General features: G+C 35.8%; 1 protein-coding gene and 1 pseudogene across 1 annotated transcript in view; both read right to left on the reverse strand.

The window, feature by feature from the left end:
- The window catches only part of LOC143663298 (UDP-glucuronosyltransferase 2A3-like), a 30907-nt gene that overhangs the window by 3888 nt on the left and 1523 nt on the right, over positions 1-25496 (reverse strand). The window contains exons 2-5 of the mRNA XM_077137017.1: positions 13868-14016; positions 11212-11343; positions 6385-6472; positions 5713-5932 (exon numbers count right to left, since the gene is read on the reverse strand). Of these exons, the coding sequence (XP_076993132.1) occupies positions 5713-5932; positions 6385-6472; positions 11212-11343; positions 13868-14016 (589 nt within the window). The remainder of the gene's footprint in view (positions 1-5712; positions 5933-6384; positions 6473-11211; positions 11344-13867; positions 14017-25496) is intronic.
- On the reverse strand, positions 7900-10860 carry LOC143663745 (phosphatidylinositol 5-phosphate 4-kinase type-2 gamma pseudogene; annotated as a pseudogene).

The following is a 25496-nucleotide window of genomic DNA, read 5'->3' on the forward strand; positions in this document are numbered from 1 at the left end:
GTTGGCTCTGAAGCAGCTATTCTCCCAGTGTCTATATCTGAAGTTTCTCCAAAATGTTTCCCCTTTTAAAGGTCTCTAGTAAACTAATCAATACCTACCTTGAATGAGTGGGGTCACCTCTAAATCTAATCAAAAGGCCACACCTACAATTGGCATGATCCATATTCATGACAGTAATTTAACCAAAGGTCAGACCCACAACTGGGTATGATACATCTCCATTGAAACAATGCAGTCAAAGCTTCCCACCCTAAACAATGGGCCTGATCCCACAAGATGGATCAGGATTAAAATATGGCTTTTCTGGGGGTACATAATAGTTTCAAACCAGCACCTTCCACACTCTGGTTTCCAAGAAGACATGTTATTTCCATATATAAAATATGTCTACTCCATAACAATATCAGAAAAGCCTTAAACCATTTCAGTAACACCACAAATACCATATAAAATTTAAAAAAAAAAAACAAAATCTCATCAAAGTCAGTTATAGGCATGGTTTGTCCTAAGGTAAAAAGTTCTCTGACTCTGGAAGTGTGAAACTCAGAAAAAGTTATCTGCTGCCAATATACAAAGGAGGAACAATTATAATATATATAGATATATATATCTATATATTCCCATTTGCAAGGGTAGAAATCAAAATGGCAAACTCCATTGGATTTCAATGTCTGAGAATCATTTATCCTTGGGGATTTTGCCTGTCCTTTCCAAGGGCCTATGCAGTGGCCTTGCTCTCTCCAAATGCTGGGATGAAGATTGCAAACTAGGGCTCATTAGGGGGATTGGGCAGTTTTTTCTCAGCTCCATCTTCTCCAAACATTGCAGCAGCATCCAGGCTCTCTGCCATCTCTCAACTCCTCAAAACAATGGAACAATTGTCAGGTTCCCCCCAATTCCAGGTTTCTGTGCACCACTCTCCCCAAGGCCTGAGACACTGGAACTCTTCCTGAGCAATAAAGGGAAAGGTCCACCCTCTGTTTCCAGTACAAACTCACCCTCTCCATGTGGATATGTGGGGCTCCAGACCTTAGCTTCCATGGTTCTGCCTCTGAAGTAATTTTCCTTTAATTTGTCCCTTTTCTGTCACTTTGAGTCCAGACTGATAGTTGTTTCATTCAAAAAGATCCCACAACACTCCTGTTGGTTTTTGATGCAGTGCATCAGGATCATGCCCATCAGAAAATAGGACTTTCCGCAAATCCTTTCTGCATAACTCCATCTCAAATCCTGGCTTGTCTTGTAATGGCTGACTGTTCCATGTTAGGCTAAATCCTCATGTAGGAAACTATTCTCTGGGGTCTCCCTTTCTGGAAGCCCAGAATTTTCTAGACCATAAATTTCTGTTTTCTTTGTACTCACGGGTTCAGTTCTCAACTCATCTCTTTCCTGTTGTGTTTTACTATAAGCTTCAAGGAGTAGCCAGTCTGCGTTTTCCACACTTAGTTTGGAAATTTCCTCAGTTAAGTATCCTGGGTTGTCATCTTCAAATTCTAACTTCCATCCAAAAGCAGTATACAATTCTGCCAAATTTTGTGCCACTTTAAAACAGGGATCACCATTGCTTCCAATTTGCAATAGAACATTCTTCATTTCTGTCTAAAGCCTCTCAGTGGTATCTTTAAAGTCTACATTTCTACCAATGGTCGCTTTGAAGCAATTTAAGTCTTATCTATCGAAATCCTCACAACTCTCTCAGCACCTTTCCCTTATATATTTAAAAAGATGTTCCAACATGTTTGGTATTTGCAAATCACAGCAGCACACCCCACTCCTGATACCAAAATCTGTTTTAGTTTGCAAAAGCTGCCAGAATGCAATATACCAGAAATGGAATCGCTTTCTTTATAAAGGGAATTTATTAAGTTACAAGTTTACAATTTTAAGGCCATAAACATATTCAAATTAAGACACCAACAAGAGATTACCTTCACTCAAGAAAGGCTGATGCCATCTGGAACACCTCTATCATCTGTGAAGGCAAGTGCCTGATATCTGCTTGTCCTTTGCTGCTGGGATCCATTCAGCCTCTTTTTCCTGTGGGGTTTTGTAACTTGGCTTCTCTGGAGCTGGATTTCATCTCTTGGCTTCCCTTGGCTCTCTCCAGGTTCTGGCTTGCTTAGTACTTCATGGAAAAGTACATGGCAATGTCTGCTGGGCCCTACGTTTCCAAACATCTGGGTATCATGTTGGCTCTGTCAGCTCTATTGGCTCTGAAGCAACTGTTCTCCAAGTGTCTGTATCTGAAGCTTCTCCAAAATGTTTCCTCTTTTAAAGGACTCTAGTTAACTAATCAATAATGGGTGGAGTCACCTCTCCATCTAATCAAAAGGCCATACTTACAATGGGGTGTGCCCCATTTCTATGGAAGTAGTCTAATCAAAAAGTCACACCCACAACTGGGTGTGATACATCTCCATGAAAAGAATCCAATAAAGGTTTCCCACCCTGAACAATAGGCCTGGCCCCACAAGATGGATCAGGATTAAAATATGGCTTTTCTAGGCATACATAACAGTTTCAAACTGGCATAGACTGAAAATTACACAACCATGTACACATTAATGTGAAAAATGAAGAATGCAGTCACCCATGATATAAAACTCAAAGAAGAGAGGATTTGAAGTATTTAAAGAATGTGAAGTTAAAAAATAAGACACCAAAGATCAGATGATCAAGCAACAGGAGACATAGTATATTGGAGAATTATTAAAACAAATTGTTAAAAATAATACTTTACTAAATTTATAAAGATTAGAAAGAATATGCAATGCTCAAGCAGAAAAGGTCTATTTATCATTGTATAGGAAATATATAAAAGAATCACCATGAATTAAGAAGATAGAAATTGATTAGAATAATTAGAGAGAGAATAATGGAGGAGCACAAAACAAAATATTTAAAGCTTAGGAAACTGAAATCTGATATCCCTGAAATAGAGAACAAAATTTGGAACAAAGACCTGTTCTAATGAGTAATGAACATAAGAGACACTTCTGAAGTGAAAAATTGAGTTATTTATTGTTCTGAATTTTTAGTGTTGTCAGAGTATACTACAACTCAGGAAAAAATGCCTGAAATAATTCATAAAGACATATCACAATTAATTTCTGAATTAGAAAGACTTTTTTTCCGGTCTGGAAAAAAGGCCTTTAAAATGAGAGCATGATTGGTTAGTCTTCAAAATTCTAAAGGAACATTCAAAACTAGAAGTCTATGAATAATATTTACAAAGTTCTGAAAGAAAGAAAATGAGACCTAAGAGCATTATACTAAGTAGTGGTCATTCTTATAAAAGACAACAAACATTGCTAAACATCGTCACAAAGAATTGAAATCCATGACCTTTATTGAAAAACAATCTGTGTAACATGCTCAGACAAGAAATGAATCCAAAAATCCTTATCCTGGGTTGTCATCAAAAATACTTGGAATAAAGAATCTCTAATTGAAAGACTGAACACTGAAGTGAATATTGAATCCCTTCAAATATAGCAAAAAGACTTAACAGATGTAAGGATAATAAATGTAACATTTTAAGATATTCAACTTGTCATATAAGCAATACAAATTGTGAATAATATTACTTCCATAGCAATAATTTAAATGATAATGTCTAAATTTAAAATGCATAAGTAAATGATGATCCAAAACATTATGTACATATACATATAAATCTCTTAGGGAACACTTTAAGAGAAAAAATTAAGAATAATGATATCTATCTAAAATTCAACAAATCTTATGGTTTCATTTGACGTTATGTCTCAGTTAAATCAGATGATATTATATTTAAAACTTATTTAATATAATAATACCCACCAATATCTATAAAATTATTAATTCTCCCACATCTCCTCTCTGTATTATATATATATAGTGATGAATAGATTAAATTCTATAAATGATGATCATTTCAGAATGGCTAATATCAGGAAAACTATCTTTTCCATTTCTGTCCTTACTGAATGATTATATTATATAAATTAGGGTAAATATATATATATATAATATAATATATGTATTTATATAATTTAATATATATATTTATAAAAATAAGCAGACTTTTATGGAAAAAAACTGATAATTTATATGAGCCATAACAATACATTCATTTAAAAAAATAATTTGATTCAGTATCTGAGGTCATCATCATTTTAAATTTCAATTTCAATAAAGAACTTAGTTTGGGAAATGAAGCCAGAAAGTGATTTTTTTATTTGTCATATTATGGTGGTTATTTGAAGATAAACCATTTATAAAAATCACATTTTTAAAAAGAGTCAACTGAAAATACTCCCTTTGCTTTGTTCCTTCCTTCTAAGGGAGGCCCCACTCACACACTGGGGACTCCAGGAGAGTCACTTCAATCTTCTAAGTGTTTTTTACCCGGGGTCAGCTTTGGGGCAGGGCCTGGGGGGCTCAAGTGAGAGAAGTCATGTGAGCCAACAGTGCCCTGCTCGCTGCTGGCCAGCTTAACCCTCTGCTTTGGCATACTCTCCCTTCTTGAGTCAGGAAGGTGAGGCTGAAGGGTCTGCAACTCCTTGAGGGGCTGGCCATTGCCCAATTAGGGGATGCAGACCTGAGATGCCAACTCTCCATCTATAGAGCAACTGCTTATTTTCAATGAATTACAGATGCTTGAATGCATCATGTTTCCAATAAGCTTTCACTGAAGACTGTTTCTGTGGAAAGAATGCATATCTGGAGTGTTAGGCTGTGAGAAGGGTGGGCTGTGCCTGATGTCCCTAGAGAAGTGAAGTCTGAGTCAGGGGTTCTGCTGTGTCTGATCCCCAAGTCTGAGGTCCCTGGTGGTCAGGGGACGGTGGGAGTGGTTAGGTCCCATCTCAGTCTTCCTTCACGCACATTTCAGAAATTATTGTTCACTTTTTTAAAAACTTTTTTTAAATTGTGAAATATAACATCTATACAAAATATTCAATTTCAAAGAACATTGTAACAAATAGTTATAGAACAGATTTCAGAGTTTGATATGGGTTACAGTTCTGCAATTTTGGGTTTTTCCTTCTAGCTGCTCCAAGACACTGGAGACTAAAAGAAATATCAGTATAAGACTCAGCAGTCATATTCATTTGTTAAATCCTATCTTCTCTGTTATAACTTTTCCTTTTCCTTTGATCCTTCTCTCTATCTTTATGGCTCCCCAGCATTGCCTGGGGCCCCTCACTAGGCCGATGGTCCCGAGACACTCTCACCACCTCCGCTGCCTGAATTTCCCCACCAGGACGAAAATCAAACTCTTTCGCCAATACCTTTGGGAATCAAACCTGGGTCTCTGGCATGGCAGGTGATCTTTTGCCAATAATTTTTAATTATCTGTTCAATATACTCTTGGATGTATCCGGGTGTTACATTAAGATATACAGAATCAAAAGCCCTCATTCCAATCTGGGCTCAATGTGTTTTGATTGTTAAAGTAATCTATCCAGACAGATTGAGTTAGATTATGTGCTACAGATAATTTAAGTTATTGTTTAGTTTTGACAGCAGGCAATAGTCTTGGCATGGCAGGCCCAGCCTGGATGGTGCACATGGATGCAGTATTTCCAGCATTTCCAAGGCCCAGCGAGGGGCGGGGGGGTGGAATGAGGAGAGGGCACTTCAGAACCTCCTTCCATGTGAACACTGGACATTTTCTAAGATGATGATTAATGCATCCATGGTGACCCTTTAGAAAGCAAGAGTACTTACGAGGGTTCGTTAATGACTGTTCTCAAAGCTCGGAGCAAATCTGCACTTGTCATGGTGTCTATGTTCACATCCAGAGCTGCTCCTTTGGCCTTCATGTTCAGGATGTTGTCAGACTGATCACCAAAGAAGGGAATCCCCACCATAGGGACCCCGTGATAAATAGCCTCATAGATTCCATTCATTCCACCATGAGTGACAAACGCTCTTGTTTTAGGATGACCTAGTTTGGAGGTTGGGTAAGAAGTGGGGCAGAGTTCATTACAATATGTTAGCATAATTTCAGAAACAGAAGGGGAAAAATCAAACAGGATTAATTACTCAAGAAGGAAACATTTTCTATAAAAACTAAGTACATGGCACATTGGTAGCACAGGAAATTGCAGCCTAGAAAAGAATGACTCCACACCTTTACATAGTCAGGAGGTTTTACTGGAGTGATGCTGTCTGAACTTGATGAGTAATAAGCCTGAACTGAGGGTACATTTAAGCCAACCATAAGAAACATGAATCTATAAAATTGGTGGAGAATTATTGTATTCTATCTGCTTTAAAACAGGAGATAAAACGTGAAACTTCATAATTATTAAATATGTTTTGAACTTCCTTGTTGATAAACAGCTACTCAACTTGGTCCTCATGCAACTCTACATGTTTCCTCCCTTATAGCCTTACCAAGAAGATCATTCTGGGGTATCCAGTCATAGAGCTGAGTGTTGGCTCCTAATGCAGTTGGTTTCTTTCCTTTGTATCTCCATAAAACCTGTGGGAAAAATGAATTTATTTCACAATAAAACACCACGATGATTGCATTTTAAGGCTTTGGGACCATTTACCAATCACATAATCACAATTTTCATCCTATTTCAGGTGATAGATGAGCAGGTTCTTTGCAAACAGTGAAATTCATTTGCAAAGGATTGTTTGAAACAACCTATTCATTTAATGGATTACTAAACCATTAAATATCTATTAGGTATAGTATTATCATTTTGACATTATGACTTAAAAGATTTGGGTAATGAGATTATAAGTATAGAATGAACAAATAAATTAGTACTGATTAAATAAAATTATGAAATTAAAATAAAAATGCAGAAAATATGGATATCCATGTACTTTTTTTAATTCAATAATTTATTTTCTATATGTGACAGCATTGGGAATAAATGCACAGGTATTTATTTTTATTGTTTTATTAATAGAAAAAAAGATGAGAAACAGAAGCAACAGATGAAGACCATATTGCCCACGATGTGTCACCCACATGGTCAGAAGACTTATTTCTAAAGAACAATGGTTGTTGGTGGCATGGAGTTTTATTGCATTCAACAAGGGAAAGGTTTGTGGTTAGAATGAAAAGAAGACCCATCAAGTCTGCCACAGTAATACATTTTAAGAGCTCAAACCTCTAACAGGATTTTTCTTTTTACCTCCTTTGAAGAAGATGGAGGGGAGAGAAGGATTCTCCTTATGACCTCATGACTTCTTGTGAGACAGATAAGTCCAGCCAGATAAAAAGCAAAGAAGCTTTTATATCCCCACAAGCTGCTTGCCTGATGCCCATCTGTATGTTAGAAAAATGAAGAAGCCTCAAGGACAGTAGACGATAACAAGAAAGGCTATCATTTGGAGAGGAGAGGGCAATATATCTCATTTCACCAAGGTCCTCTACTCCAGAATGTCATACCTGGATTGAACACCATGACCATCTCTGGGCTCCTGGGCCCAGAAGTACAGGTAGTTGGGGATGGAAGTAGGCTGAGGAAAGAGATTGGAGAGTAGTCAAGCTTTAACAGAAACTCTAATTCCATTCATAGTTGTAGGAGTCCTCTTAGATCCCACTCCTGCAAGGAACCAACATGCTGACCACTGTTTACCCCACCTCTGTGTGTAAGAGTGACCATATGTGTGCATACCTGCACCTACATCTGTAGTATCTTGAAAGTCCTCCATCCAGGGCCTACCAGGAGGGAATCATGCCACAGTGAGTTCTACAAAGTTAACAGCAAAAGTCACTCTTAGTTCATCCCACACAGCAAAGTGCATCCAGAGTAATTGCTTGAGCCAGGTCCATCTGTCCAATTAGATTCTGAAGATGGCAAACAACCCCCTTCCCCCAGTCCTCCTATTTTATAGAAAGAACAAGACATTTTACAAAAATCAAGACACTTGGAAGAGAGTCAACAATTATACTCTAATGAAGCAAGCAAACTTGTCAAAGGGGAGAAAGGGAAGAAAAATGGTAATACCAAGTATGTTGGTAATAAAATTCAAGAATCGCTTAGCACACTGCTCAGGATGGACAGCGGAGATCTCTGCCCCAGTCCCATGCTTGACAATTTTGGCTGCATGAGCTGCTTCTCTTGGCATTATATTGTGTGAAGATGTCAATGAGGCCAATGAAATACACCTCCTTCTGGGGGCTCCCTCTGTACTCCAGGTGACGTAGACATTAACGAAGGACTCAACCAACACAGGGCCTAGAGACAGATAAGAATGGATACAGTTGACAATGCCCTCTGGGGAGGTGCCAAGGGAGCCCATCAGAGCAGGAGGTCCAGGCAGGCCATGGTCCCTGTCCCCTTCTGGCTCCTCCTCCTGCACAAGCTCTTCCTCCTCTGGTTCAGAGCCTAGAATGATGTCCTGGATGCCCAGCAGAAGGCTGTAGCCCATGATCTTCAGTTGTACTAGGAGCTCCCCATTTCTCTTTAGCTTCTCTAGAAATACTTTCTTCTTTTCACCAATAAAAACTTTCTGATTCTTGTTGAGAAATTCCATATCCTTAAGAGTGGGCAATTTTTTACCTTTTCCTTATCGTTGGCTTGCTGGGACACTACAGAGGCCTTGAGGTCATATTTCTTATGCAAGAAAGACCACAGCCAAACATTGCACATCACAAGGATGCAGCTCTCTTCACTGTCCATGCTGATTCGGTACATCCCCATATTGGTGGTGGTAGAAGAGGTTTCTATGCATGTCAGCAATGTCCTCACTGGATACTTCTTTGATGAATAGAGTCCAATCATAGGTGATGAGGAAGTCCCCATCACTGCCTTCTCTTTCATTCAGGGGGCTTCCCGTAAAAGACACCAAGTAATTCTGGCCATCAATGTCAAATCGATCACCTGGGGACCTGGGGACAATACTCCTTGAACTTGAAATGACTGGGCAGATTTTCCCTGTGGAAAAGGTGACTGCTCACACTGATCTTGGAGTTGGCCTTAAAGTTGTCTGGCAGCAAGATCATCCGAGGAGGCACCTGACTGAGCCCGTTGTTCAAGTGGGCTACTCCCTACAGAAACATGCCCACCAGCGGTCGGCCACCCGCAACACGTTCACCTTCTGCTGCACGAAATGCTTCTTCCTGGTTTTGCCGGTAAAGCCCAAACCCAGGCAGGAGGCCACTGTCGCTACTGGTGCAGTTAGCAGACCCAAGAGGAAGGCAGAGTCAGCTCCATCCCGGTACCTGATCCCGGAAACCACCCCATTTAAGGTAAAGTCGATGGGCCATACTCGCGCTCATGTTTCAATTCTAGTGTTTTCTCACAAAATCATTTCGACAATTTCTATTTATGAACTTTGAGTATGAGATTATAATAGCAAAATTAGAAAATAAAAAGAACATTTTAAATAATGAGCGTTGGAAGTTAAAATTTATTGTGGACGATACAACTTTTGCGTAAATCTACGTCACTGGTACATCCTAACTCTCATACTTCAAATATGTTTTTCATAAACATAATTTGCTTTATATTTTGTGTGTCTCTTGTTTGGATGGTTGGTTGCCTTTCTTTCTTCTTTCCTTAGTCCCAACCTTCCTCTCCTTTTCTTTCAATCGTTCCTTCCTTCCGTCCTTCCTCCCTCTCTCCTTCCAACCAACTTTCCTTCTTCTCTTCCTTCCTTCTTCCTTCCTTCCTCCCTTATCTTTTAAAGAAAGTGAGTATGAAAGGATGTGTCTGCTTTTATTCCTTTGTTCAGGGAAGTTTCTTGTTAGGGTATAAATCTTTTGTGGCATGCTTTTTACTCTTTGGGAAGTCTGTTAGACTAATTTCAGATTAAATAATAAAGAACAGTATAGATGTACTAAATTTTTAACTGAAGATATTTAAACACAAAAATCAAAATTTTAACATACTCAGCATAGAAATAAAAGGAGCCCATGGATAGTCCATGAATAGTAATACCTAAAGTGTTGAAATATGGAAATGTAGTGACAACTATTTAAGATTAATGTAATATCATAGGTAAGAATATGCATATTGTTTGATGATAATATTAAGATTTTATATAATATTTAATTGTAGAAAACTCTATGCAGAAAGACTAAATAAATCTAGACTATTACTTCTAACCCAAACATACATGGATAGAGTCCTAAGAATGCCTAGAGATGTGGAATATATTTTTGAGCAAAATTCCTCTCTATTCTTAGTCATTTCAGCTCTTATTCCAAGAACTTGGAGCTAAAATATTTGAGAACTTTTGTGGGTAGTCAGGCCAGGCCTTATTTTCAAATACTGAAATGATGGTAGGGTCCTAATGCTTTCATGTCTATTGCCTTTAAAACACATAACTACAAAATATATTTCCCCAGTAATTCCAAGGCTGAGTAGACAAATGATCAAATGTTCTTACATAAAATATTTTAATATTTAATGAATATCTGCTTCACATTCTTGCTAGTTAGGCTAATTTTACAGTGAGTTCCCATAGTCATCTCAAAGGAGCAATGGTGACCTCACTATCTTTGCAATTATTGTAGTAGCTGTCTGTGGTGACATAGAGCTATGCACCTCAGAAAAATATGTTCTTAATCTTAATCCATTCCAGGGTATGAACTCATTATAATTAGGACCTTTTTGGTTACTTCATTTATAGTGCAGCCAAACTGAATCAGGATAGGTCTTAATCCTATTACTGGCATCATTTATTAGCAGAATGAAATTCAGACAGAAAGAGAGAAAACCACGAGAAGAAGTAGGTAGCCAACGCACCCCAAAGAAACCAGGATAGGCCACCATATGCATTACTATAGGACAGAAGAACCAAGACCCATGAATCACCGGCTGCTAACAGCAGAAAGCCAGTAATCTGGGAGAAGGCATCAGTTGATGACTTCTTCATTTGTAATTCTAGCCTCACAACCATGAGCCAATAAATTCCTATTGTTAAGCCAAGCCACTGCATGGTATTTGTTTTGACAACCAGGAAACTAAAAGAGGTTTTGGTACCAGCGAATGGAGTGCAGCTATTACAAATATGTAAAATGCAGAAAAGATTTTGGAATTGGGTGAAGGGTAAAGACTGGAAGAACTGTGATGCATTTGACAGAAAAAGCTTAGAATGCTTTGAAGAGACTGTTGGTAGAAATATGGATGCAAAAGTTCCTTCCGATGATGCCTTAGAAGGAAAGATGAATGTGTTACTGGAAATTGAAAGAAAGGTGATCCTTTTGAGGAAACTAAAACAATGCCTAAAAGGATAAGCAGTTGAACCAACCTTCTGTGGAATCTGGGCAAGCGCAGAGGCAATGAGATTGGCCTTTTCTTCTGAGAGGTTTTTGACCACTGTCCCCATAGAAAACACAACAACACCATCTTCACCTGAGCTCTGGACAAATTCATCCATTTCCTGTAGAGAAAAATATCTCTATCAGAAAAGTACAGTATCAAAAAAAATAAAAATAAAAAATAAGGTTCACCTATATTACTTAACTTGAAGATTCAAGCAAAATATAAAAACCATTGTTAGAAAGGCTCTATTAAAAGTAGAAGCATCTAATTTCTTTAGGAGGAAAGGTATCTCTGATACTTATGGCTTAAAAATATACTCAGTGACTACTAGAAAATGCATTATATCAAGTCATCATACAAAGCAATAGGTGATAAGGGGGTAGCCCTTTTCCTGGTTGACGAACACTGTTATCCTTCAGGTTTAAATTTACCAAGCAAGTAATTGTTTGTAAAATGTAAAATTATTACTTGGAAGCAAGCCCAAAGAAAGGTCCTGAGATGGGCTTCTGGAATTTTTAACAGGCTATTTTTTATCCAATCAATTGTTACTAAATTGATCATCTTTCCTTTCAGACAGAAGTTAAGGATTATTTTTCTCAAGTTTACACTTTCTGCTTAATAAGGCTAAGAAGAAATTTGTTAGAAATGGAACATAAAATAATATATTTTAAAATATGTTGATATGATTTATGGTGCTATAACATACAAATATTATGAAACAGTGCTTCTTTGTCATCGTGATGTATAAAATTCTCACCTGCCTGGAACACTGGCTTTATGCCTTTATTTCAGTTTTATCCTGGAATTGAAATTTAATTCACTGGAACATCACTTATAGTTGTGCAAGTTTGGCACTGCAGTCTCTGAATTTGGAATTATTCACATCATAATCTCTGTGATCCCTTTAAATAATGTCATACATTCCCTATGCAACTGTTTGTAGCACCTCTGGAAATACTATGTTTCACAATTTACAGATATTAAAATTATTAGGGGGAGGTAACATATGAAGTGTCAGTAGAATGTGATTTATCAGCTTGCTTAATGTTAGGAGACATCTCTGAAGCCACAGAAATTGCTGTTTTACTATTTTGATTCGTCTATTCCAAATAAATGCATGTTTGTGTTTGTGCATGTATGTTTGTATACAAATGTGTACAAAAGCATACATATGTGCCAGTTGAATTTTGGATCTTGATTTCATTATATTCAAGTTTTTTAAAAATTTTTATACTCCAAGCATTATTTTTATTTTGTGTATTAATTGACTGGCATAAATTATTCAGAAGAGTTTTAAAGATTGGTATTCAGACTGCTCCGACTTCTATGTCAATAGGTACATTGAGTGATAGGGAATAATTTTCTCCCTTTTGCATCACTTTTCAAATATGTTTTATGAAATCAGAGATTTATGTGGTGTGTTTATATATATCAGGGGAAGATGAAGGTGGGAGAACAGGGAGGTGGAAGGGCAAGCATAGTAGGCTATAATGAGAGGATCTAGAAAGGTATGATAATATCTCATAGCTTTCTGTATCTCTCGATGGATAATGGTTCATTTTCTCCCATGATACCAACTCTCAGTGGAGCTTGGTTCACAATTATAACTTCACTGGTAAGGAAAGGATATTCAGAATCCTGAAATGAAACTTCATATATCAATTTGCATCTGATCATAAAAATAAATTAAAAAATCTCCTGGGAACAAAATTTACCTTGATAAATTCCAAAAACATTTTGCCCATTTTCCCACAACCCAAGTAAACAGGGTCTGTATTCTTACTACCTATTGATAAATAAATACTGTATTCTTATCCTGTTTATCTATGGCTCTCTTTGATTCTCAGTACTGTTATCGTCCAACATTCCTGGCACTCTACAATTATACTTTGGTGTATGTTATACAATTTTCTTTTTCACTACAAACAGTGGTGTCTTCTGATAAAAAGCCAATACAGCATTTGGGTTTCTTATTTCTATGAATTTTACTTTATGCTGATAGATCTCAATCTTTCTCAATCTAGTCTGCTGTGATTGAGACCTTGTACTATCCAAATGACATCTAGAATACTCTGCCTGAAAATTGTGCTGTTACCTCACCGTGATTAGCTCCATAATGAACTCACCATCCTATTCTCAGAGTTTTTCAAGCGTTTCCTATCTCAGAAAGATTCACTAGTACCCAAATAAACTTTCGTTATGGAAACTGAGGAGTCCTCCTGGAATCCATATTCATTGCCAGCATTTCCTATTATCCATCAAATCTGTGGGTTTAGCCCAAAGTTCTTCTGAAAGCAATTTATCTCTTTCTTCTCATGATATATACCCTTATATAGAACTCTGACATGCTTGTTAGTGTCCTAATGATTTCTGGTTTTACCTTCCAGGCTCTGCAATCCATTGCCTGAATGATAGTTACAAGAACATTTTTAAGAACATCTTCTGCTTAAATTTTCCATGTAAAGACTAATATACTTAATATTACTCATAAGAGCATCTGTGATCTGGAAAATAGAACTGAAATAGCAATCTTAAGTTATTTAACCCATATGTCTGTTATTGAGGCAGTGCTCTTTGAGAGAAAATGAGCATCAGGTATAGTGTCATAAGGTATATAAAATCTCCCAATTTAATGGCCTTACCTTAGGTAAAGGTTTGGCAGGTTTGCAGTGCAATCCTCCCACAAATTCAAAATTAGGTAAGTATGGATGAGGGTATTCAAAATCCCAGTATGTTCGGATTAGCCAGATTTCAGCTTTCCCCACAGTCTCACATAATGTAGTGGGTCTTCCTGGAGGAAATAAAGAGTGGTGGGTAGAAGAATTAGCATAATATATCAATAGGAACAATTATAGCACTAGTTTTCTGATGAGCTGTGAAAGGAAAAATCAATTTGTGTCCTTCAGAAATTCATGGATTCTGTATATCAAAAACAAGAGTGCATTAGAGCTCAAATAAGGAAACAATGAAAGAAGAACTGTAAATAAGAAAAATGAAAAAGAGGGAGTAAAGAAAGAAAAAAATGAAGGATGATGGAAGGAGGGATGAAAGGAATTCAGGAAGAATGAAGGAAGGAACGAAAGAGGAAGGAAGAATGAAAGAGGAGAGAAGGATGGAAGGAAACAAAAAGATATATGGATAAAAAATGAGGGCAGGAGTGAGGGAGGGATGAAGGAATCTGGGGTAGAAAAAGAATATTATACTGTCACCACAATAGATTGAAGGAACACTATTTTGTTGGTAACAAATCCCTGCATAATTCATACCCACATTGACCCTTTTTTGAGAGGAGCATACTGTTATCACATGCTTACTTTAATTTTGTGTTCAAATGATATGTATTTTTTATTTTAATATTCTTATTGTAAAAACTTAATATACAATCATACAAACATTCCATAAATGGTGTATAATCAGTGGCTCACAATATCATTACATAGTTGTATATTCATCACCATCACCACTTTTTGAACATTTACACCACTCCTGAAAAGAAAGAATAAAAAAAAACTCATACATACCATTCTTCTTACCCCTCCCTCTCATTAACCACTAGTATTTCAATCTACTCAATTTATTTTAACCTTTGTTCCCCCTATGATTTATTTTTTATCTGTGTTTTTACTCATCTGTCCATACCCTAGATAAAAGGAGCATCAGACACAAGGTTTTCACAGTCACACTTTAGCACACATTGTAAAAGCCACATCATTATACAATTGTTTTCAGGAAACAAGGCTATTGGAACACAGCTCAATAGTTTCAGGTATTTCTCTCTAGCCACTCCGATACATCATAAACTAAAAAGGGATATCTGTATAATGCATAAAATTAACCTCCAGAATAACCTCTCAACTCTGTTTGAAATTTCTCAGCCACACTTCATTTTGTCTCATTTCTCTCTTCCCACTTTTGGTCAAAAATATTTTTACAATCCTTAATGCTGGGTCCCAGCTCATCCTGAGATTTCTGTTGCATGTTGCTTGAGAGAGTTACACCTCTGGGAGTCACGTCCCACATTGGGGGTGGGAGGAAAGCAGTGAGTTCACTTTCTGTGTCAGCTTAGAGAGAGAAGCCATAACTGAGTAACAAAAGAGGTTCTCTGGTGGTGACTCATAGGCCTAATTTTAAGGCTTAGCCTATCCATTGCAGGGATAAGTTTCATAGGGGCGAACCCCAAGATCAAGCACTTGGCCCATTGATTTGTGTTCTAGTTTGCTAGCTGCCGGAATGCAATATACCAGAAACAGAATGGCTTTTAACAAGGGGAATTTAATGAGTTGCTAGTTTACAGTTCTAAGGCCGAGAAAATGTCCAGTTAAAACAAGTTTATAGAAATGACCAATCAAAGGCATCCAGAGAAAGATACCTTGGTTCAAGAAGGCCGATGAAGTTCAGGGTTTCTCTCTCAAGTGGAAGGGCACATGGTAAACACAGTTAGGGCTTCTCTCTCATCTGGAAGGGCATGTGGCAAACACAGTGTCATCTGCTAGCTTTCTCTCCTGGCTTCCGGTTTCATGAAGCTCCCCGGGAGGCGTTTTCCATCTTCATCTCCAAAGGTCACTGGCTGGTGGACTCTCTGCTTCGTAGTGTTGCTCTCTCTGAATCTCTCATTCTCAAAAATATTTCCTCTTTTATAGGACTTCAGAAACTAATGGGTGGAGACATGCCATCCCCTAATCCAGTTTAACAACCATTCTTGACTAAATCACATCATCCAGGGAAATGATCTCATTACAGTTTCAAACATACAGTATTGAATAGAGATTATTCTACCTTTATGAAATGGGATTTCTATTAAAACATAGCTTTTCTTAGGGGGCATACTTCCTTTCAAACCAGCACAATTTGGTTGTTCCCACTGCTTGTGAGAAAATCAGAAATTCTCCAAATGGGGAAGTTGAATATTTCCCCCTTTCTTCCATTCCCCCAAGGGGTCTTTGCAAAGACTTCTTTTTTCATTGTCCACATCACTCTGGAATTTATTGTAGCATTATACTAAATTAGACAAAACACAAAATCTCATGCCCTGTTCAAGATTTCCCATACTTATGGTATTTAATTAAGCTGACAGTACAAGTTGATTTAGGAAATACACTACCCAAAAAATAAAATTTGTGCCAACTAAACATCTCTCCCTTTAGTCTCACACAGTAGTTTAAGTTTTAAAAATAGATGATATCATTTTTTACCCAGTCTTTTGATATACCTTAGTCCTATCAAATGATATTTTTTAAAGGGGGCAGATTTTAGGTATTATTCTTAAATTATGTACAAAAGAACTATATTTCCATGGCCTCTCTTGTTCTAAGCCCACCTGTGCAAGTGAAATCATTGTCCTACTCCTACATGGGACATGATATCCAGGGATGAAAGTCTCCCTGGAGACATGGGAGATGACTCCCAGGGATGAATCTGGCTTTGGCACTGTGGGATCAATAATTCCATCCTGACCAAGAGGGGGAAAAGAAGTGTAATTAATAAAGTATCAGTGGCAGAGAGAGTTAAAATAGAGTTGAGAGCCTACTCTGGAGGTTGCTCTTATGCAAGTTTCAGGTAGACCTGCCAAACCACAAGCAGAACCATTCCACCCAATCCCCAAAAAAACATTTATGGCAATACGTAAGATTGCATAAGGGTTGCATGCACTAGGGTAACTTTCCAGAGCCCTACAACCTCCAGATGGGTCCCTGGTCCAGATATATCCTGAAACCTAGAGGCCCAGACTCTCCAGAACATCAGATAATTCCATCTCCCTACCCCATATTACAGACCCTTCCAATATGAAAAAGTTAGAATGGCCATAGCCCAAACACCCCTAAAGAGAGGGATGGAAAGATGAAAGATGATGGTGGAGTTATACAGTGAAGATAGGACTTAACAAATGAATATGAATGTAGAATCATTAAATTGATATCTCTTTCAGTCTCTAGTACCTTAGAGCAGCTAGAAGTCAAAACGTAAAATTATGGAATTGTAACCCATGTCAAACTCTGAAACACGTTCTACAACTAATTGTGGTGTTGTACTTTGAAATTTATTGCTTTTTCGTATATATGTTATTTATCACAAAAAGAGAAGGGAAAGAAGTCGATTGTGATGATAAAAAAATATTTAAGCCTTTTAGCCTCCTATATCCTGGAGCAGGTAGAAGGAAAAATCTGAGAGCATCGTATTATATCCCATGACAAACTCTGGGATCTGTCCTGTAACTATTTTTTGAAGAGTACTTTGAAAATTATTGCTTTTTTATTTCTTTGCTTTGTATATATGTTATACTACAACATATGCAATAATAAAAACATATATATTATTATATATAACATATATAATAAAAATGTTAAAAAAGAACTTAATTTCCAATTACAAGTTAAATCATTTTAGTATACAGAAAACATATTTTACAGTTGAGAAAAAGAACAAAGAAAGAAAATCTCAGTTTGTGGTCATATAATGTGAGGACAGCATTTTTTTAGTCGCTGTTTCAGTGTTTGGAGTTATTTCTGATTTAATATACTCCAGTAACTGATTTTGATAACGAATAAACTTTGCCCACGGACACAAGGATTGAGATAGTTAGAGACTGGATGAGAACTGATTTCCCAGCTTCAGAGCCAATGTGTTTATGTCCTTAAGATATCTTAATTTATGTATCTGACATTCTGCAGTCATTATCAATCCCCTGGTGAATTTGATGTGTATGACATTTACATTGCATTTTAAGAAAGACTAAGCTTAAAGCATTATCGAGATTTCTGTATTAAAGGTAGCTATTCACAATGACAATTATGTTGGGCATTAAAATAAGAGAGGATGAAATTGCACAGAGTGGATAAAAGTTGATAAATAAACTCAGAAGACTTATTTGGAATAGTATTCTATGAATCAAGAACACAAAACTAAAATTAACCATTAAAACCTTTCCCTAAATTAAGTTATTCACATTAAATTTAATCATTATAACAATGGATAACTATAAATTAAATTTGAGCTATGAAATAAATATTGTTATTGAATGAATGCATTACTTAAAACTTATGTAGTAAGTCACATGCAATAGCTTTTAATTGCAAGAAATTTTTGAGTGCAACATCAATGCATGACCAAATTCTTTTCTCCAGGTGAGGCAGACTGGAGGGAACTTCAGTGGATGACAATTTCAGTCTCTCAGTGGTAATTCATATTACCTTTTTGGATAGCTAGAGAAACTCTTAGTCTCCCTAAATTATTAAGTTTGTGCCCAAGCCATGTGAATAAACTAAAGTGTACAATTTTTGGATTGCATTTTTTAAAAAGTATGTTGCTGCCCTCCTCTTCTTTCCAGCTTCTTCTCCAGCCAGAACACACATTTCTTTCCTAAACCTTTGGACAAAAATTATACTTCAAGGGATGCGAGAGCAATAACAGAACCAGTTCCTGGAAACCTGGATGACTTAAAAGCAGACATTTTTGTCTTCCTTTGAACAATTACATCAAGAGAAATTAACTTCAGTGCAGGTTAGAGCATGATCACCATTTTCTCTCTTTCACTGCAGTTTATACTACAAAGTTAAGTACTTTCATTTAGGTGTGAAATGATGATAGTTTTAACCTGGATAATGCTGATGGATGTGCTGAGAAAAATGGAATTCTGCATGTATTTTGAGAGTATGGCTGATAGGAATTTCTGGTAAATAGTTTATGCAGTAGGAGAGAGTCAGATGCATTTGGACGTGTGCATTTTTCATTCAAGGAACTGGAAAATTTGAGCTTCCATTAAACAAAATGGTGAAGCTATCAGGAAAAACGTGTTTGGTGTGGGGTACAGCTCAGCTCAGGTTTAAATCAGAAAATTATGAGATACAAGTTAACATCCAAATGTAGATGTGGTATTGGAATTATAGGGCTGCAGTCCATGGGAAAATATGCCAGAAAAAAATGCAAATTTTGGAGTCTTCAATTTAAGATTTGCAATTAAAACTCTTTCATTGGATGAGATCATGAAATTCATGCATGTGAATTGAGAACATAAATGTTTAAAAACAGAAAACTGAGCCATCTCAATCTTAAAAAGCCCATCAGCTTAAGAATAGGATATGTACCCACTGCATTCTATAGTTTTCATATTGTTAAGCAATATACAAAAGATATTGGTTAACTCCAGGGATTTTTAAATATTCAATGAGGCTGGTCATTAAAACTATAGATGTAAATTTTTAACTACTTAAGAAGTAGGATGAAAACCCTTAAAAAGAAAAAAAAAGTGAAAGCATCAGAGAAAGATAAAAGTATAAACGAATTGTAAAAGTAAAATATATCAGATAGCCCACTTTATGTTATAGGTAAAATTTCCCTGATTCGTGACATTGAACTCAAATTAAATTAACACAAATTCAGGTACAGACTGACCTCGAAAAGCATATCTAAATATTGAAGCAGTGTTTAATTTTCATACAAGTATGTAAAAATATGCAAAGAGAATCAAAATGAAATAAAACTGTCACTCTTTTAGGTATAAAGAACAGTGTAAAGAGATGGGAATAATTAAAAAAAATAGACCATGAACAAATGTTGGAAATTACATAGAGATATTATCAAAGTGAATTCAAATTGATAAAAATTCTCAGGTACAATCACAGAAAACATTAGATTCAAAAAATTCAATTGCATTTTAGTCAAAAGAGACCACTCTAATATTCTAAAATGCATAAAATTTTAAAGTAAAATGATGGGAAATACTACATAATACTTGCCAAAGGAAGGAAGATGCAAATATACTAATATTAAAAAACATTTGATTTTTGCTCAGTAAGGATTAACAGAAATAAAAAGTACCTTAAAAACAATAAAATATTTTCGACTCACTAGGAAACTAATAGTTCTACATGTGGATGCAGCATATATCATAACTTTAATACCTATAAAGCAAACAGTGGCATTTAAGGAAGAAATTTAAAAATCCACTAAAACATATGGAGATTTTATCATAAATACTTCAGAAACTGACATATACAACTATGTCTAGCCAAAAAAAAATCAAAATTATCATACAAACCATAGTTCTGATTACAAGCCAATTAAATTGGAAATTTTTAGAAAAAATTATAAGTAGCCAATTACATGTAGTAAATTGATTGAATTAATGGCCTTAAATTTTCAAACTTCTTTGCATCCATGTTCAAATTATGAAATAGTGTTTGAGTATTTCTCCTTTTATCCTTGACCTCTACTTTGTTGTGAAAACATTTTAAAACTAGCCTGCCAAATAGATAAAAGATACGCTAAGGGAACCGGGTAAACCCACAAATATTTAGATATCTCAGGCTAGAATTGAGATCCCCATACCAGAGTCACTCTTAATCACAGTTGAATAAGTAAGCCCATTAGATGCTAAAATTACCCTACCAATGTATAGACTTGGAAACAGGAATAAATGATCATTCTTTGAAGCCACCAGTTTGCTATGAAGGATTATTGTCACAGAACCTAAACTGATATACTGCCTTGTATTTCAAAACTGAAAGACACATTTCATTGCTATCTTGCCAAAAGAAGAAATCAGAAAATACTTAGACCTGAATGATATAAATATTAAAAATAAAAACTTAGGGAGTACAACAAATAGGGATTTTGAAATAAATTTGTAGTTTTAATAATTATTGAGTAAAAGAATGCACTTAAGTAATCAGCAAAAGAACACAGTAAAGCTAAAATCTAGGAATCAAAATGAGCAAGAAAAAAAAGATGGCATTAGTGAAGTAGAAAAACAAAATCAAATCATTCTCATTTACAGATTGGATTCTCTAATCCCTAAAAATAAATTCAGCTAAGAAAATTTGATAACAGACTAAAAAATAATATCGTGACTAAATAAGTTGAGTTCATTCTACGAATGAAATCATAGTTCAAAACATTAAAAATTGTAGTTTCAGATATAATTTACCTGAATAACAGTTAAAGAAAGAAAAAAATCATAGCTATATCAGGCAAACACAAAACTCAATATTTACTAATATTTTCAAAAGCTCTTAGCAGATTGGAAATTGGAAAGAATTCTCTTAGTCTGATGATAAGATACCTATTAAAAACCATATTGCAATGTAACATTTATATTGACTTATTGAAAGCATTCCCTTAAGATGAGTACAAGTCATTGATATATGTGAATGATAACTTTAATTCAATAATGTCTTAATCCACTGAAGTTTAAGAAGAAAAAGAAAATGAAATAGGAACACGGAAGAGCTAGGGATCTAAACTTTTTTGTTAAACTGTATGACTTCCATGAAGCAAACCCCAAAATATGTAGGTAAATTACAAGTTTGAATAAGGTCTTATTGGATACAAAATTATATGAATTAGCAATTTCAATTTCTATGCATTGACAGCAATCAGAAAATTTAATAAAAATATATAATTCACCTTAAAAGTATTTCAATAACTTTATTAATGTTGTATAGGACTTTTAGGATTAGAATTATAAAAATCTTACTGAAATCTGTTTACAAAAATTTAAAAGACAGAGGTATCTTATTCATGTATAGTAAGAACAAATTCATAGACATCCTTTCTTACCAAATCAATCTACAGAGTCAATGTAAATGTCATTAAAATCTCAAAATTTCAAATTTTATAAATCTTGAAAACTTATAGACAGAAATGATTATTTAAGTGAGAACCAAGAATTATCAAGAGTCTCTGGAAAAAAGACTCTTCAATAAACAATGATAGGATATTCCTTATTCTAGTATGAAGGAAGGAAGACAGGGATGGATGAAGATGGAAGGGAAGAAAGAAGGAATGTAGTGAGGAAGGTATACAGAGGAAAGGGAGGAAAGTAAAGGAAAAAGGAAAGAGATTGATCCACTCACAATATACAAGCAAAAATTCCATGTGCAAAAAAACCTTTCAATTCAAAATGATAGATAAAGAAATAATAATGATTTAGGATACGAGAGAATTTCTTCAAGTATATGAAGGAAATCCATAAAGGAAATAATTAATTCATTTGAATATACTATATTTAAAAACTATAATTAGCAATGCAATTCAAATTATGATATTACAAAAAGAGGGAAAAGACACATTGTAAACTGGGAGGAGGTACCTGCCATTCGTAATACCAACAAAGGATCATCTAGAATATAAACAGAATTTGTTGAATCATCAAATAACACATTTTATACACTTTTTGGAAGGTATAATATCTTTCAAAATCTGCAAATACATGCAAAACATTTAAAAGATGTAAAATGTTTTAGTATGTGTTCATTCCTTTTAGTAGTTAAACATGTTAAAGGCAATTGGCAGACTGAAAAAAAGTTTGTAGTATCTATTACAGAAAAAGGGCCAAATCCACTAAGTGTCAGAGAAATTAGAGATCAATAAGATAAATAGCTAACAGAAAGTTGCACAAATGATTTCCACCCTCAGGGAAGATCTCAGAATAAGCCTGAACGGTTGAACAATTTTGGGTGGCAACATGGCAGAAATACAGGTAAAAAGAGTTCAATGCAGCATATATTTTATAGCAGAGAATTGGAGAACCTAAATATCATTCTGAATTAGACTAGTTACATAAATTATTTCACCCAGAAAATGTAATAATATGGAGTCAGTATAAAGAATAACGTTGATTTTGAAGTGTTGAGGTGGAAAGATCGTCAGATCTATATTAGGTAAAAAAAAAAAAAGTGGTAGAGATGACTATTTTCTGCTTTTTATTTATTTTTTTGTGCATGGGCAGGCTCTGGGAATTGAACCCGGGCTTCCAGCATGGCAGGCGAGAATTCTGCCACTGAGCCACCATCGCAGCACCCTAGAAGTGACTATTAATTGCTCCTATTAGGTACACAGGAAAGTAAAAAAAAAAAAAAAAGATGTACATAATACCAATGTTTAACAATACATACAAATATCCTGACTTGAGGGAAAGAAAAGTTAATGGTGCCAATTTAGTGGAAACTGGGGATGAAATTGAATTTTATTACATACGTTTTTGTTGCATGTGGATTTTTTAACGATGTGTATTTGTTAATTTTATTATGACATCAAGAGTGAGACTATGGATGGTCAGTCAGATTTGCCAAGTGAAAAACATGAGAATATAGAACAATGAAAACCAAGCAGAGTACTTGCAGCAAAAGAAAAACTGCTAAAGATGATAGATTTGAAAATTTGCCATAGACCTTAAAGGATAAATTTAACCCACAATTTTTACATATAGAAAAGCCTATAGTTTTCCTCTAATTATTTAAAATATGGGAAATTCCTCAGTCCTGTTTCCTAGTAAACCTTAATTTGGAACTATGGTAACATCCATAATTTTCTGAATAAAGAGGAACCGGAGAGCTGGTCTAACAAAAATGAAGGTGAGGAATATATTGTTCTTTTAAAATGCTATCCTTTGGTTACTGAAATATGTATTGGAAAGCCAATCAATATAGCAAAACGATTCTCAAAATTTCCTTTTTTTTTTTCTCAAATAATACCTCCTTGCTTGAAAGCTACTATGTGAACAATTACTAATTTATCCTTGGATTCATCAATCCATCCACAGGTATTTAAAGGAGCAGGTCAGTTCTGGAAAATAAACCAGCAAACAGAAAGCTGATTGATGCCTCCAATGCCAGGATTACACAGATTTGTGACACTTCAACAGCTGGCTACATTCCACAGGCCATTACCTGGCTCTCTGAGAACTGTGCAGCCACAAAAAGAAGGGCCTCCTTGGAAAAAAACCCATAGTATTCTATAAGGATTTACCTTAGAAATTTTTAATCTCTTAAGACATGTTTGGAATCTTAATTATTCTATTACCAAGGTTCTAAATTTGAAAATTCTCCCAACATATTTTGGAGAGTAGAAATAGATAACCAACAAGAAACTCTGCACTTATGGGTATGATATTATTTATGCTAAAGCACATTCCATGGAAATCAAGCTAGACCTTAGTGAAGGCAAAAAAGGAAGCTCTGAAATTTTTCGAATCTTTATATGTGGTTTGTGCCACCCTAAAATGGAGCAGATTAATGACTTTTTAGATAAGCAAAATTAGCCCCAGAACTTTCTTTGGAATCGTGGTGGCACAGATCTTAACTGTGTAAGCAAGATAATAGAGTGAGAAGATCAATAAATATTCATCAATGGAACCTAAATAAAAGGGTGAGGGGAGGTGCTGTTATTAACATTGCAACAAAAGACATCCCCTGAAAAAGCTTCCTTAGACATTTCATGAATTAAAGGATTAAAGGACACATTCCACTTGCTTAGAACTTTGGAGCATGGAGGAGAGTTTAGAAGGACTCTACAAATGCTGAATTGAAGAAACAGAACATTATCAGGTAGGAAAATTCTGCACCAGACCACTGTTTTGTACCCATTCCTCTCCCCTTCTTTTGAACTCAACTTGAGAGTTGCACAGAGGCACCATGGTCTGGGGCCCTCCCACCACTGACGAATACTGTAGAGCAATTCACAGCAGCAATTTAGAGCTCCGTGCATGCTAAGCACAGGGACCAAAGTCTACAGAGAACCAGGGCAGAACACAAGCTGCTGAGCAGAAATACCTGGGCACCCAGGAGGGGGAAAAAAAGGGAGAGAGACTGGAGCAGAAAGCCTAGGAAGCCATGTTTTGTCCCTCAATCCAGTTTCAGTCAGCTGGAACACCTAAAAGCAAAATGACATTTCTGAAGTGAGCCACCTTTCTGAATAGGCCCTATCTGGCTCTCTGGAGTGGGACAGCTTAGTGGGAAAGAAACCAGAGGCAGAAAACCTTCACAGAAATAAAGGAGGTTAACTGAATTGTTGTGAGATAGGATGGGTCCCAGTAAGGAAAATGGGACACTGTGCCAGGGAGAGAATGTAAACAAACCATGGAAGCCAGGGAGAAAAGTCTGCATTAAAACACAGAGTACAGAGCAAGATTCCTGAAGAAGGATCAGGAGAGTGGAAGCTTTTTCCTGGAGGTGAAAAATTTTCACAAAAAGTGCTATCTTAAAAATTGTACTATATATCCAGGGCAAGAATCTGATGAAGCAGAGCTGGAAACATCTGAACAATTAAACATGAGCTATTCTAAAATCTAGAATAAGTTTATGAAGCACAACGAAGGGCCTTAACACAAATCCGATCAACAATAAAACCTTAAACAAGAGTGAGAAACGGACCTTCAGAGTTTACTCATTTAAGATATTGAGATGCCTAGATATCAGTCAAAAATACAAGCCATATTAAGTGTATTGAATTAAATCAGGAAATATTGAGTGCAAGGAAGAGAAAAATCAACTGTCT

The sequence above is a fragment of the Tamandua tetradactyla genome, chromosome 19 (genome assembly GCF_023851605.1).
Source record: "Tamandua tetradactyla isolate mTamTet1 chromosome 19, mTamTet1.pri, whole genome shotgun sequence".
In the NCBI taxonomy this organism is placed as follows: Eukaryota; Metazoa; Chordata; class Mammalia; order Pilosa; family Myrmecophagidae; genus Tamandua; species Tamandua tetradactyla.